This window comes from Takifugu rubripes, chromosome 5, assembly GCF_901000725.2.
Source record: "Takifugu rubripes chromosome 5, fTakRub1.2, whole genome shotgun sequence".
NCBI lineage: Eukaryota > Metazoa > Chordata > Actinopteri > Tetraodontiformes > Tetraodontidae > Takifugu > Takifugu rubripes.
Window position 1 is genome coordinate 14,050,241 of NC_042289.1, and position 14,418 is coordinate 14,064,658.

General features: G+C 50.9%; 2 protein-coding genes across 5 annotated transcripts; one reads left to right on the forward strand and one right to left on the reverse strand.

Annotated features, from left to right (window-relative positions):
• Positions 1-672: 672 nt before the first annotated feature.
• Positions 673-6,278, reverse strand: LOC115246475 (uncharacterized). 4 transcript variants are annotated; one of them, XR_003888560.1, is made up of 7 exons: positions 5,722-6,278; positions 3,397-3,684; positions 3,009-3,320; positions 2,696-2,934; positions 2,299-2,578; positions 2,063-2,224; positions 673-1,944 (listed from the first exon to the last, which is right to left on the reverse strand). XR_003888560.1 is itself a non-coding variant. In XM_011604359.2 (6 exons), the coding sequence occupies exons 1-5, from the start codon at positions 6,131-6,133 to the stop codon at positions 2,312-2,314; spliced, it is 1,398 nt and encodes a 465-aa protein (XP_011602661.2). In that variant the 5' UTR covers positions 6,134-6,278; the 3' UTR covers positions 673-2,224; positions 2,299-2,311. The 4 variants fall into 4 exon arrangements, 3 of the variants coding, with proteins under 3 accessions (XP_011602661.2, XP_029692524.1, XP_029692523.1); XM_011604359.2 differs by having other exon boundaries at positions 673-2,224; positions 2,816-2,934; XM_029836664.1 differs by having other exon boundaries at positions 673-2,224; positions 2,786-2,934.
• A 4,558-nt stretch (positions 6,279-10,836) lies between these two features.
• Positions 10,837-14,355, forward strand: LOC101071655 (perforin-1-like). The gene is made up of 8 exons (XM_011604360.2): positions 10,837-10,879; positions 11,141-11,396; positions 11,519-11,560; positions 11,954-12,046; positions 12,117-12,253; positions 12,389-12,887; positions 12,959-13,329; positions 13,713-14,355. The coding sequence occupies exons 1-8, from the start codon at positions 10,839-10,841 to the stop codon at positions 13,993-13,995; spliced, it is 1,722 nt and encodes a 573-aa protein (XP_011602662.2). The 5' UTR covers positions 10,837-10,838; the 3' UTR covers positions 13,996-14,355.
• The last annotated feature ends 63 nt before the right edge of the window (positions 14,356-14,418 follow it).

Sequence of the window (14,418 nt, forward strand, 5' to 3'; positions counted from 1 at the left end):
AGTTAGGGATGCTGGTGGGTAGTTGGTTATGCTGGCGGGTAGTTGATGATGCCGGCGGGTAGTTGATGGGTAGTTGGTGATGCTGGCGGGTAGTTGATGATGCTGATGGGTAGTTGATGATGCCGACGGGTAGTTGTGTGTAGTTATTGATGGTGGTAGGTAGTTAGGGATGCTGGTGGGTAGTTAATGATAGTGGTGGGTAGTCGGTGGTGCTGGTCGGGAGTTGGTGGGTAGTTAGGGATGTTGGTGGATTGTTAATGATGCTTGGGTAGTTGGTGATGCTGGTGAGTAGTTAAGAATGCTAGTGTGTAGTTAATGATAGTGGTGGGTAGTTGGTGATGCCGGTGGGTAGTTAAGAATGCTAGTGAGTAGTTAATGATAGTGGTGGGTAGTTGGTGATGCTGGTGAGTAGTTAAGAATGCTAGTGAGTAGTTAATGATAGTGGTGGGGTTGGTGATGCTGGTGAGTAGTTAATGATAGTGGTGGGTAGTTGGTGATGCTGGTGAGTAGTTAATGATAGTGGTGGGTAGTTGGTGATGCTGGTGGGTAGTTAGTACTTTGCAATTGAACCAAATCCCATGATTTTATTAGAATGAGGACAGGCGTAGCTGGACTGTACGCGCTAATAAAACCAGACCATCAGGATCAGTGGGCGACACGGACGAACTCGGATTCAGATTTGAACACTTTTAATGTAACATTTCTCACTGAGCAGAGTTGGAAAAATCTGAGCATCGACTTTGTCACTTCGGAAAGCTAATGAAATCAACATTATATACACACACACGCACACACACACACCAAACCACCAATCGGATGGTTACTTGAGGAACTGGAGACTTTACACGACTAGCGAGGGTTTAACAGAAGGATCTCCACTTGACCTCCCACACTGGACCAAAGTTCACAAAGTTGGAGAAAAACATTTGAAAAAAATCAAAATCATGAAAAAATAAATTGAAATAAAGACAGAAAACCTTGAAAAGAAATGATCTCATAGTTGTAAATGAATCCACATTAAAGATAACCGTAGGTCAAGTCTGCGTCACCTGTTAAACCAGCAGTTTCCATTTGTTAAGAGTTAAAACTGCGACAGATTTGAGTAGGTAGACTAGTCACACGTCTTAACGTATCACGTCAACAACACGTCTTAACGGAATCATTCACATTCAACATGGAAGACGACGACACCAGAAACGTCCTGATTCTGGACAAATCAACACTCAACTCTTTTGTCGGGATCTCGTTTGGCTCGTCCGGACTTCCGTCTTGTTCGCGTTTAAAAACAAACCTGAGAAACTTTGTGCGTTCGTAGTTCGGATAAATCAAACGGCGTGACGCCATGAGGTAACCGTGTTCGTGTTGGATCGGCAGACAAAGCGTCGCGCCGGCGCTCCGGAGCGCCACGACGAGTGGATCGATGCGTGGTGCTGTGTTTGGAGAAGGTGGCTCCCAAAACAAACAAGGAAAAGATCCAGTTTTCCTTAAAACCCAGGAAGGAAATGAGTTCAGAGGAACGAGCAGTTGTGAAAATAAATAAAAGGTAAAAACACTCGTCTCTGCGTCTCTCTTCCAACGTGGGATCAAGATCCGGTTCATTATTTATCGCTTATCCTTCCGAGGACAGGAACCATCCTTAGGTGCCCTTTTAGGACCGAGTTTGGAAAAATGTTTTTTTTTAAAACTCAATTTGAGATTATCAACCGATCCGTATTATTTCCTGACGGCTTCCGTCCGGAGCCGGTTTATCCGCCTGCTTTCTCTCTTTCACTTTTAAGACATTTTTGTCTGTTTTACCAGCGTAAACGTCCTAATATTCGTTAATCTACGACAGATTACCGCGCTTTAATTCAACTGTGCGCTCATGGTTCTGAAAAAAGGACCAAAAAGAAAGAAAAGGTACAAAAACACTTTCCGTTCTATCATCTCCCGTCACTTTTTCCCCTAAAAAGTACAAAATACAATTTTAAAAGAATAAAAAAAAACATTACATTCAAAAAGTCAAAAACAGATTTTCCCCAAAACAAAAAGTCTTAAAAGTCTAAAACACACGAAGATTCACCTGAAGATCTTTAAAAGAAGCGAGGACAATAAGAGGACACTGGAGCGCTTCCTCTCCTCCGTCTCCTTCCAGGTCAAACGAGTGAATTCCAGTTTGATCCCTCATGATTCCGGCATCAGCGCCTCCCGTCTCCTCCTCACGGGTCCGTGATCACGGTCGGTCCTGAAACCACCCACAGACGACTCATTTCAGTCAAGGAAAAATCAACGTCGACTTCCTGTTGCGGCCCGCCGTACCTTTGGGAGAGCGTCATGGATTCTGGTTCTGGTCCGGCCTGATCCTGCACGTCCAGCCTCGCTGGGCTCGAGAGGCTTCCGAGCCGGGTCCAGTTGTGGCTTTGCAGGCGGTTCTTTTCCCACACGGGAAGTAGCGCAGCGCCGAGGGTGGGCGGGCGTGCGGCGGCGAGGAGCCCGACGCTTCGGCGGCGTGCGTCTGCCGGTGCGCCTTGAGAAGAGACTTCCGACTGAACCGCTGGCCGCAGTCGCCACACTCGGACCAAACCCGCCGTCTCCTCTTCTACGTAAACACAAACAGGAAATGAGCTGAGACAACACAAACCGGAGCCGGACCTGGTGAGGAGGGGGAGGGGCTAATGAACGAGGCAGGTGCAGTTCTGGGTTCAGCCTTCCTCACCTTCCTCCCTTTAAGATGCCCCTCCCCCTCCTCCTCCTCCTCCTCTTCCTCCTCCTCTTCCTCCTCCACTCTGGGGGACGATGGCCCCACCTCGTCTTGGCAACCGTTGTTGTCGCTCACCGGAGCGACCTGGTTTTCCCTGACGACGGCGGCCTGGTCGTCATCCTCCATCAGCTGAGACGGGAGCGTCAGGAGACGGTGGAGCATGGAGGCCGACGAGCGGCGCCCAGACGATCCAGCTGTGAAGATGAGAGTGATGCGTTCAGGGTCACGGTGTCAGTGTGGGAAACCGTCGTCTGGCAGCGATTCTCACCTCCTTCATCGCTGGCTGGGGCCCCCGTTCTCCTCCGAGTCTCTGTGGCACCATCATCAGGAGAAAACACCTCCATGTCCTCCAAGGGGGTCCAGCGGGGGTCCTGCTGTGGGGAGCTGGGGGCGGGCTCCAGGGTCATGGGGGGGGCCGAGAGGGGCTGCACCCGCTGGTGACCCCCTTCATCCAGACCCCGCTCACCACTTCCTCTTGCATCCTGGTCTCTGATGTCTTTGCACCACTTCTGACCGAAGACTTTGTCCAGAACCGGAGTCCAGTCCTGAGACATTGAGAGGACAGGGAGGCGCTCCGGGTCTGGGTGGGGGGTTAACCAGGGGACACATTTCAGAAGGGGATTTGAACTAATCTGATGAGAGACAGAGACACTCACCTTCTCTCCCCACTTCTTCTTTGGTGCTGGTGACCTCGGGGGGGTCCACCCGGGCATCTTCAGAGCCGCTGGGCGACACCGAATCATTCTCCGACCCCCTCCTCCAGCCGCCACCGCCTCCTCTACCTCCTCTGCTGGGGGTCTTGCCGAGTCGCTCCTCCAGGACCTGCTGCTCCGTCTCCATCTTGGTGATCTCCAGCAGGAGGTCATCAAACGAAGCTTCGACGATGTTCGTCAGCTCGCGTACGGCGAAGGAGAGGACGTGTTCCATGACCGCCCGCAGCTGGTCTGCAGGAGAGGACGGCCGTCGTGAGAGTGGGATCGGCAGAAACCCCCGACAGACCCATCTTCAACCTTAAATCTGCTTACTAAAGAAACAGGTTGTGACCAGGAGGTGGAGCCACATCATCTAACCTCCTCCTTGACCTCTTTTCTCTGCGTCCATGTTTTCCTGTCCTGTTTTCTACTCAGATGATTAGCTAGAGCAAAGCAAAGCAAAGCTAACACCTGCAACTTATTAGCACTGTCATAGATAAATCTGCAGGAAGTTAATGTCCCTTCACAATAAACCCCCGTTTGGGCCACCAGCAGCTCTCACGCCAACAGGCTGCGACATTAAATCCACTTCAAAGGTTCAGCCCACGACCTGCCATCCAGTGTGTGTGTGTGTGTGTGTGTTTTAGCAGCAGCTAGCTAATGGTGTGTGACAGCCCTGCTTTTATTAGCTTTTAGCTGTTAGCATCCAGTAGGAGTGAGAAGTATCGATGCTGCCTCAGCTTCATCCCGGACACTTCGCTTTGCAGCCTGACGTCAGCACAGGTCAGGCTCCGATTGGCCGTCACAACAGTGATGATGATGCCTCAGCACCAGGACCAGGACCAGCACCAGGACCAGCACCACTACCAGGACCAGGACCACTACCACCACCAGCACCAGGACCAGGACCAGGACCAGGACCAGCCCAATAAAGCCGAGACGGACAAAGAGCAGAACCGTGCTGCAGGATGTTCCGCTGGTGATTCCTGGTTGATGGTGTGAACTTTCATGATGTCACTCCTGTGGGCGGAGCCAAAGTCCCCGTCGTGGCTCCCAGAGTTGCTCCTCTTCTCTGTGTGCCCCCCCACTCCCGCAGGAACCACGAGGCCGTAAATCTTCTTTTATGATGGACATGCTTGTGCAGAGCGTTGCCTTTATTTTTAACCTCTGTGGCAATTTTGGTTCTACGTGGCTCTGCGTGATCTCCAGAACCAGTTCTGCAGCTTCACAGCAGATGTGACAACTGCCCACTTTTATACCACTAATGCACGACGCACACACGGAGCAGCACGCACGGAGCAGCACGCACGGAGCAGCACGCCGAGGCTGGACACACGCCTGCTGTGTTCGGTTGTGCTGTGTTCTGTTGTGTTCTGCTGTGTTCTGTTGTGTTCTGCTGTGTTCTGTTGTGTTCTGCTATGTTGTGTTGGGCTTTGCAACGTTCTGTTGTGTTCTGTTGTGTGCTGCTGCATTCTGCTGTGTTCTGCTATATTCTGCTGTGTTCTGCTATATTCTGCTGTGTTCTGTTGTGTTCGGCTGTGCTGTGTTCTGTTCTACTGCGTTCTGCTATGTTGTGTTTTGTTCTGCTGTGCAATGTTCTGTTGTGTTCTGATATGTTGTGTTGTGCAGTGCAATGTTCTGTTGTGTTCTGATATGTTGTGTTGTGTTCTGCTGTATTCTGCTGCGTTCTGCTGTGTTCGGCTGTGCTGTGTTCTGCTGTGTTCGGCTATGTTGTGTTGTGTTCTGCTGCGTTCTGTTGTGTTCTGCTATGTTGTGTTGTGTTGTATTCTGCTGTGTTCGGCTGTGCTGTGTTCTGTTGTGTTCGGCTATGTTGTGTTGTGTTCTGCTGCGTTCTGATATGTTGTGTTGTGTTCTGCTGCATTCTGTTCTGTTCTGCTGTGTTCTGCTATGTTGTGTTCTGCTATGTTGTGTTCTGCTGTGTTCTGTTGTGTTCTGCTATGTTGTGTTCTGCTGTGTTCTGTTGTGTTCTGCTATATTCTGCTATGTTGTGTTCTGCTGCGTTCTGTTCTGTTCTGCTGTGTTCTGCTGTGTTCTGCTATGTTGTGTTCTGTTGTGTTCTGCTGCATTCTGTTCTGTTCTGCTGTGTTCTGCTATGTTGTGTTCTGCTATGTTGTGTTCTGCTATGTTGTGTTCTGCTGTGTTGTGTTCTGCTGTGTTCTGTTGTGTTCTGCTATGTTGTGTTCTGCTGTGTTCTGCTATGTTGTGTTCTGTTGTGTTCTGCTGTGTTCTGCTATGTTGTGTTCTGCTGCGTTCTGTTGTGTAACGTACCCACGATGCGCCCTCTCTGCTGAAGGCGGCGTGTGTCGGTGGGTACCCGGGCCTGGCCGCCCTGTCCTCCGGGGGCGTGTTGCTGCGGTGGCTGGAGCCTCTGCTCCAGGTTAGCCAGCTCATCTCCAGCCTTCCTGCCCGACGCCGACCCCCCTCCCTCCGTGGGGCGGCCGCCGGCTCTGCTGCGGTTCTCCCCCGCCTGCAGCTGGTGCCTGAGTCGGCGGTTTTCTTGCTCTTTTACGGCCGTTTCCAGCAGCAGCGTGTTCAGGCTGGATCCCACCGTCTTGCTGATTTCCTGGACGGCGAGCTGAACGACCTGCTCCAGCACGGACTCCAGCTGGCCCTGAAAAAACGAGATGTACACGGCCCCGTTCATCGTGTCGCCGCTCCCGGCTGGAGGGCCCTCTCTCATGCTTCTGTGTCCGAGCCGCAGCCCACCCCCGTCGCCCTGTCTCCAAGACGGAAAGCTTCCAAACTCAGCCCGGATGGCTGCGCTGCTCCGGCGGTTGTTTTGTTCTCCTGCTCCGGCTGCGGCGGCGGCTGACTCCGCCCACTGCTGACTCCGCCCACTGCTGACCGTGCGGCTCGGTCGGCCGAAAAACCCCGAGGAAAAGCGCAGCGACTTTTCTCGCCTCGTGTTGGCTCGTGCCAGCGCTCGCGCTTCCCTGCCGCCAAACGCAGGCAATTTGGTCAAAAATCGCCGATACATAAAAGAAGAGTTAAACTGCGTGTTTTACTCGTTGGTGTAACTGGACACCAGTTTGATGTCTAATATCCATCTATCTATCTATCTATCTATCTATCTATCTATCTATCTATCTATCTATCTATATATCTATCCACCCACCCACCCATCTATCTATCTATCTATCTATCTATCTATCTATCTATCCACCCATCCATCTATCTATCTATCTATCTATCTATCTATCTATCTATCTATCTATCTATCTATCTATCTATCTATCTATCTATCTATCTATCTATCTATCTATCAGAGACACGCCCCCTAAACGACATTGCGCGTGTATTCTGGCTGTTACGGTAACGGGGCTGCGGCTCGACCCAGTTTTGGCAGATGTGGGCGGGGTCTGCATTCCTGCCTTACTTGTGCGCCACGCCCCTTCCCCTCCCGCGGTTTCAGCTCCATCTGTGGCCGCCCGAGAGGAGCCGCGAGGCGGCCATGTCGGCCGAGGGAGCCGCTGCTGGAGCCGAGCGCGTGCAGGCCCCTGCTGTGCCGCAAGCACGCGAATGCGGTGTTGTTACGTCATTGGAACGGGCAGGGAAGTGGTTTCTTTATTTCCTGATTGATAGTTGTCACGCAACAGCAGACAGTCACACTTTCACAGTCCTTATGGAAGATAAGTTTAGTTAAAAAGTCTTTGTCAAAGACAAATGAACGTCTTTAAACCCAACATTTGTGGACGTGAAGGTCTTCTTGTCTTCAAACGTGGGACAGGATTGTGTTGTTGATGGTGTCAGAAATGGGCCTCGAAACAAGCAGTTGGTTCTCTTCACAAAGCAAAAACTGAAGGAGAGAAGGTGTTTACAGATGTTTGATCCTTCAAACACTCGTGTTAGCGTGGAATACGTGTCAAATGGCTTCATGCTTCAAGGAATGACGCAACGCCTGTATTTACTACACCTGAGGCGGTTTTACGGTTAAACACACAAAGTCAAACAACAGGAGACTTTTGTAGAGACAGAAGCTGAAAATCCAAACGCCTAAATGAATAAAAGAACTCTGGGAAGGAAGGAAACGGGGACAACGGCCACCAGAAGGGAGCAGATGGAGCGGCCAACATGCGGATGTTAACCCGACACAGGTGAGAATCACAGGAAACAGGAAATTAAACGGCTTTAGTCTGTGTCACAGGTAAGATCCAGCTCGCCTTAGCTCAGATATGATCCAACCTCCTCATGATGGTTGTTCTTTGTCTTCCTCTCACGCTCTCATAATTCTGGTTTCCTGAGCCTAATAAAGCTACAGAGGGCGGAGCCACGGCTCCAGCAGCGCTCCGATTGGTCCGTCTGGGTGCGTTCCTACAGCAGAGGGGCCCACTGGGGTTTACGAGACCCCAACGGCTCTTAAAATCCAGCCAGAGTCCTATAGAAGCTCCTAAAGATAGTTTAGTGGCAGCAGCCTGGAATCCTGGAGACACAACAACAAAACCGTAAAAACACAAATGAAAGTATAGAAAAACGTAAAAACGGTGAACAAGAGGAAATCCTGATAAACGTGTTTGTCACACGTGCTCAACGGAACACGAGATCTTTGGTTTGAAGAACACGTGCAGACTGGAACTGACACCTCAGGACGATCAGAACAGTTCTGCTGTAAATATTTCCCATCAGCCCCTTCGGATCATCTGCACTCTTTTATTCCATAAAACAACTTCTGTTTTACAAAGACTTCACAAATTATTGATGACATCATCAGTTTTAAAAAAGGAAGTGTGAAAGAAGTCCTCTTATTTCTTCATCTTCTTTTCGTTTACACTTAAGTTTACACTTAGCTTGAGGAGCGCAGCGTCGCTTGTTTATTGCGGATCCCTCAGCCTCTGATTGGATCTCTGTAGAACATGTTGTGGTTTTACACCATAGATTTTTATCTCTACATTCACAAAGTCCAGCTGAGGAGCGTCTCAGTCTGTGAAAGATTCTAAAGGCTGCTAGCAGATGCTAAAAGCTACTAACAGTTGGAAAGGGCTGCTAACGAATGGTAAAGGATGCTAGCATCTGCTAGCAGTGTCTAACTGTCTCACTCTGCCACCTCATTAGCTCGTTGCTCTTCAGATGCTAGGAGCTAGAGACACATTTGGGGAACCTTTCAAGAACAAACTTTTGCAGCTGTATTTTAACGAGCGCCAACAACTGGTCCCACTGACGATGGTCTTCGTTCCCTTTACGGCCTCTTCACATCTGTCCTCGATTGTCTTCCATACTGCGAAGCTTCATGGTCTGATTCTTTCTGTCTGTGTGGAGAAGGAAGTGATGAAGAACAGATGAGGAGATTTCCTGCTGATTTTCATTAATAAAAAGACAAAAAATGCCAAACAGCTGCGGAGAAAACTTGGTTTCCCATCATGCACTGATAATTCGAGCCTCAACCGTCATAAACATGAGACACGAGATCCTTCCAGGATCAACACAACAGAGCTGAGTGGGACAGGTCCAGGAGTCCTCAGGTCCAGGAGTCCTCAGGTCCAGGACTCCTCAGGTCCAGGAGTCCTCAGGTCCAGGAGTCCTCAGGTCCAGAACTCCTCAGGTCCAGGAGTCCTCAGGAGGTCCAGGAGTCCTCAGGAGGTCCAGGAGTCCTCAGGTCCAGGACTCCTCAGGTCCAGGAGTCCTCAGGTCCAGGAGTCCTCAGGTCCAGAACTCCTCAGGTCCAGGAGTCCTCAGGAGGTCCAGGAGTCCTCAGGTCCAGGAGTCCTCAGGAGGTCCAGGAGTCCTCAGGTCCAGGAGTCCTCAGGAGGTCCAGGACTTCTCAGGAAGTCCAGGACTCCTCAGGTCCAGGAGTCCTCAGGTCCAGGAGTCCTCAGGTCCAGGACTCCTCAGGTCCAGGAGTCCTCAGGTCCAGAACTCCTCAGGTCCAGGACTCCTCAGGAGGTCCAGGAGTCCTCAGGAGGTCCAGGAGTCCTCAGGTCCAGGACTCCTCAGGTCCAGGAGTCCTCAGGTCCAGGAGTCCTCAGGTCCAGAACTCCTCAGGTCCAGGAGTCCTCAGGTCCAGGAGTCCTCAGGAGGTCCAGGAGTCCTCAGGTCCAGGAGTCCTCAGGAAGTCCAGGACTCCTCAGGTCCAGGAGTCCTCAGGTCCAGGAGTCCTCAGGAGGTCCAGGACTCCTCAGAAAGTCCAGGACTCCTCAGGTCCAGGACTCCTCAGAAAGTCCAGGACTCCTCAGGTCCAGGAGTCCATTATTTTATTTTTTTATATAATTATATGAAATATGAATTTGTGGGGCAACAATATTTAAATGTTGTGTGTCTGAGTCTGTTTTCCGTGGTCACAAACTTGTGAAAATAATGCGACACATCTGTTGCAAATTTTCTGCTGAGTTTACGTTTTTAAAGACAGTTTTGCACACACACACATTCACACTCACACACACACACATTCACACACACACACATTCACACTCACACACACACACATTCACACTCACACACACACACACATTCACACACATTCACACACACACACACAGAGTTACTAGTATTTTTTTCTGTTGTTAATTTCTACCTTTTTGGATTAACACATTTTTTTTTTTAATATTGTTAAATTTGCTTTTGTTAAGTGTCAACATTTATCACTTACTTACATTTTAATCTAATGTATTTATATATCTTGATTTACCGGTGGATCTTCGTTCCTACCCTCACCTATGGTCATGAGCTTTGGGTAATGACCGAAAGAACAAGATCACGGGTACAAGCGGCTGAAGTGAGCTTCCTCCGTAGGGTGGCTGGGCTCTCCCCTAGAGAGGGGGAGAAGCTCTGCCATCCTGGAGGAGCTCGGAGTAGAGCCGCTGCTCCTCCGCGTTGAGAGGAGCCAGATGGGGTGGCTTGGGCATCTAGTCAGGATGCCCCCTGGACGCCTCCCTGGTGAGGTGTTCAGGGCATGTCCCTCCGGTAGGAGACCCCCGGGGAGACCCAGGACACGTTGGAGAGACTATGTCTCTCGGCTGGTCTGGGAACGCCTGGGGATCCCTCCGGATGAGCTGGAGGAGGTAGCTGGGGAGAGGGAAGTCTGGGCTTCTCTCCTTAGGCTGCTGCCCCCGCGACCTGACCCCGGATAAGCGTAGAGAATGGATGGATGGATGGTATTTATATATGAGGAAGAGCAGGAGGAAGAGGAGGAGGGGGAGGGGAGGAAGAGGAGGAGGAGGGGAGGAAGAGGGGGAAGAGCAGGAGGAGGAGTAGAATGAGGAGAAGGGGGGAGGAGGAGGATGAGAAGGGGGGAGGATGAGGAGGAAGAGCAAGAGGAGGAGGGGGAGGAAGAGCAGGAGGGGGAGGAAGATCAGGAGGAGGAGTAGAAGGAGGAAGAGAGGAGGGGGGGAGGAGCAGGAGGAGGAGGTGTGATCTCACTCTGGAAATGTTGCTTTTAGTCTTTTTCTCTTTCGATGCATTTTTCATTTCTGACCTTCAGCTCTTCATCATCAAGGTCAGTAAACTCTTGATTTTCTTCTTCTTAAAATAATTGTGATTTTATATAGATGTATATAATATATATGTTTTTCAATAATATTAACATTAGCCTTAACAACAATAATAAACATCATAGTGATGATTATTCATTAATACATTAAAACTGGATTTTCCTAAAAGTTGATGGACCTTTAAACTGGTTTCACCTCAGAACCGTTTGTCAATTTATGATCAACAAAGACGATCCAAATGCAGAACTTTTGATGTTTTGGGTCAGATCTGCAGACTCCAGGAGTTCTACGATGACCCCCCTCCTCCTCCTCCTCCTCCTCCGGGCCTCTCTGGCCTGCCAGACCAGCTCCTTCACTGAGTGTCAGAATGCTCCGTTTGTACCGGGTCACAATCTGGTTGGCGAAGGCTTCGATGTGGTCACAATGAAAACCAGCGGGGCTAGTGTGGTGGACGTCAAGACCTTCATGGTCGGTGGAGTCCAGGGGAACTGCACCATGTGCCACAACAGCCTCCTGAACCAGGTCCAGTGATCAGACCTCTGATGGCATTTGGGTTTCGCTCGTGTCACCAGAAGAATAGGGCAACATTTGTAGTTATTTTAACGTTAAATTATCCTTCATCTTACTCATTTCACCTCAAACAGGCCCAGAAGCTCCCGGTGTCGGTTCTGGACTGGAGGGTCAAGGTCAGTATAAAAAAAGAGAAACCTCCGAATCCCTTCAAAGCTAGCGCACAGAACATTAGCGAAGTCAGCGACTATTGCTCAACTGACACGTCAGGAAGTGACACGTTGGTGAGGGTGTCCAACCACCGGCGGCTGCTCGCTGCCGCCACCTCTGTTCTCAAATGAAGGTCGAGACCGTCACATATGAGGACGGATTTCCTGTTCTCCTGATCTCCATCACCTCACACTGACACTCAGAACAGGAAGTCAGAACCACACAAGAGACAGGTGACCACAGCCCCAGTGGATCTGCAGATCCACCAAGGGAGGTCACACGAGTGAAACATGGTAGACGGATCCAGATGATGTGATCATGTTGAAGCACTGCATTACCCAGCATGCCTCCTGCTCTAGGTAAACTGCCAGCGCAGCCTGAGCAGTAAGATCTTCGAGTCCAGCCAGGCCGTCATGAAGGAAACCAGTTCATCGCTGGGAGTCAGCTGGAAGGTGAGGCGAGAGTAGGAGGTGATGTTCTCATGTTCCGGAGCAGTTCTCACCAGTTCTACCTGCGCCTCAGGTGGGGCTCGGCCTCCCTAAACTGGGTGGGTTTTCAGTGGGAGGGTCACACTCCAAAACCTCAGCGTTCGCCAGGTCCCACAGCAGGCAGGACAAGTTCTCCTTCACCAGCTATGAGATGAAGTGTCGATACTACACGTGAGTCTATGCACGTCTGGAGCAGAACCAAGGTTCTGAACACTGGTGCCAGAATTCTGGGTTTGTGAGCGGACTGGGTTAGAACGGGTCCGCGGGGGCCTGGTGGTGGATTTCAGTCTGCTTTTGTGATTCCAGCTTTCGTCTTCACGCTCGGCCTCCTCTGAGTAAAGAGTTTGAGGTGTCCCTGAAGAACCTGCCCCCCACATATGACCACAGGAACACCTCAGCCTTCAGACAGTTCATCTCTGTCTATGGAACCCACTTCATCCGCAGAGTCCACCTGGGGGGTCGGGTGAACTCCATGACTGCCATACGCACCTGCCAGGCCTCCATTAGTCAGATGTCTGTCCACACGGTCAGCAACTGTCTGTCTGTGGAGGCCGAGGCAACCATTAAGGGGGTGACTGTCAGTGCTGCATCCAGGTTCTGCCAGTCCAAGAGCAAAAGTCTGAAGACCGGAGCAACATTCAGCCAGGCCTTCTCTGACAGAACCACCGACGTTCTGGGAGGAGACGAAAGCGTTGGAGACATCCTCTTCCAACCGAATGGGGCTGCGGCTTTTAAGAAGTGGCTCATCTCTCTGAAGAAGGTCCCGGGTCTGGTGTCCTACCAGCTCAGCCCCCTGCACCTGCTGGTGAAGAACTGTCGAATCTGGACCCATCGTGACTTGTTCGGAGAGAGAAATGACCTTCTTTCTCCCTGCAGGTGCCAGACAACCCCGTTCTCCAGGAGAGTCTCCGGAGCGCCATCAGCGATTACATTAGCAAAAGTGCTAAACCGCTAAGCTGCCCGTCCGGGTGTCAGACCGGGAGCCAGAACCGGAACTGCGCCTGTCGCTGCCAGGGGCACCACATGGTCAACTCCGACTGCTGCCCCGCCGAATACGGCGTGGCCCGGATGAACGTGACGGTGGTCCGAGCTGCGGGGCTGTGGGGGGACTATTTCAGCAAGACCGACGGCTACGTGAAGGTGTTCTACCATCAGGCAGCTTCTGTAACGCCCATCATCTGGAACAACAACTTTCCCGCCTGGAACTACCTGATACGCTTTGAAACCGTCAACCTGCGCCACAGGAAGTAAGTAAACGTGACCTCGGCTAGCACTGAGCTAACACGCCTTTACTAAAGACGATTCCATGCTCGCGAGCTAACAATTAATGGCCAATTAATGGCCAATTAATGGCCAATTAATGACCAAAAGTCATTGATCCAGCCGTGGTAACACGTGTGGGTCCTGTCTCCACGCGTCAGGCGAGCTAAAGAGCAGCAAGCGGACATCCAACCGCTTCAGTTTTGATAATATTATAATATTAACACTCGCCTGACATTTCAGTTGTGCGTCATGATGAAACAGGAAACACACCCTGCACTGATGAACACAACCGTCACCTGTGTCACCTGTGTCACCTGTGTCACCTGTGTCACCTGTGTCACCTGCTGTCTGTCTGGCTCCCTCACAGTCCAGTCAGGTTTGAGGTTTGGGACCGAGACAACGGCTGGAATGACGACTTGCTGGGACGCGACAGCCTGGTCCCGACATCAGGGAGCATCAGCACGTCCTTTAGGCTGAAGCACGGCTCCCTGCTCGTGCGCGTGTCTGCAGTGTGCGCTCCCAGCCTGCAGGGGTCGCTGTGCGAGCAGTACGCTGCCTCACCCACCTACCAGGAGGTCATGACACACAAGCGAGAGGAGCAGGAGGGCGCAGGGTCGCAGCCCGCGGCTCCAGGTGGCGCCACTCTCTAGTCATGTGATTGTGTTCAACATATAAGAGCTCATCTGCTGATTTGTGTGGAAGCTTTTCCAGTAACCTGAAAGTATAAAGTTACAACTGTCAAAATAAAAAAGAGTGCGTGTATTTCTCTGATTACAGCAGATTATCTGACAGAAGCTTAAACACTCCGGATTTTTTTTTTCTAACGTTTTGGAAAAACCAGTTTGGTTCTCTGGTCACGTGCGTCTTCACCGAGGGACAAACCGGATCTCACCCCCCTGCGCAGTCACGTGATATCCAGGTTGCGTTTGTCGCCTCCTGCAGGAAACAGGAAGTGGTGGAATTTAGTGATATCACCACAAGATGGCGCGCGCATGGTTCATGAGCAGAGTGAATCCAAGTAGTGTCACAAAGTGCGTTACTGGAATCCCTCACAGTAGTACTACTGTAGTACT

Bases quoted from the DNA above. Each gene is read 5' to 3' on its own strand.
- LOC115246475 (XM_029836663.1), bottom strand. From the start codon at position 6,133: ATGAGAGAGGGCCCTCCAGCCGGGAGCGGCGACACGATGAACGGGGCC. The intron at 3,321-3,396 runs GTGAGTGTCTCT...CCCCCCACCCAG, and splicing joins AGAAGAAGTGGGGAGAGAAG to ACCCGGAGCGCCTCCCTGTC. The intron at 2,935-3,008 runs GTGAGAATCGCT...TCATCTTCACAG, and splicing joins CCCAGCCAGCGATGAAGGAG to CTGGATCGTCTGGGCGCCGC.
- LOC101071655 (XM_011604360.2), top strand. From the start codon at position 10,839: ATGCATTTTTCATTTCTGACCTTCAGCTCTTCATCATCAAG. The intron at 12,047-12,116 runs GTGAGGCGAGAG...CCTGCGCCTCAG, and splicing joins CGCTGGGAGTCAGCTGGAAG to GTGGGGCTCGGCCTCCCTAA. The intron at 12,254-12,388 runs GTGAGTCTATGC...TTGTGATTCCAG, and splicing joins ATGAAGTGTCGATACTACAC to CTTTCGTCTTCACGCTCGGC.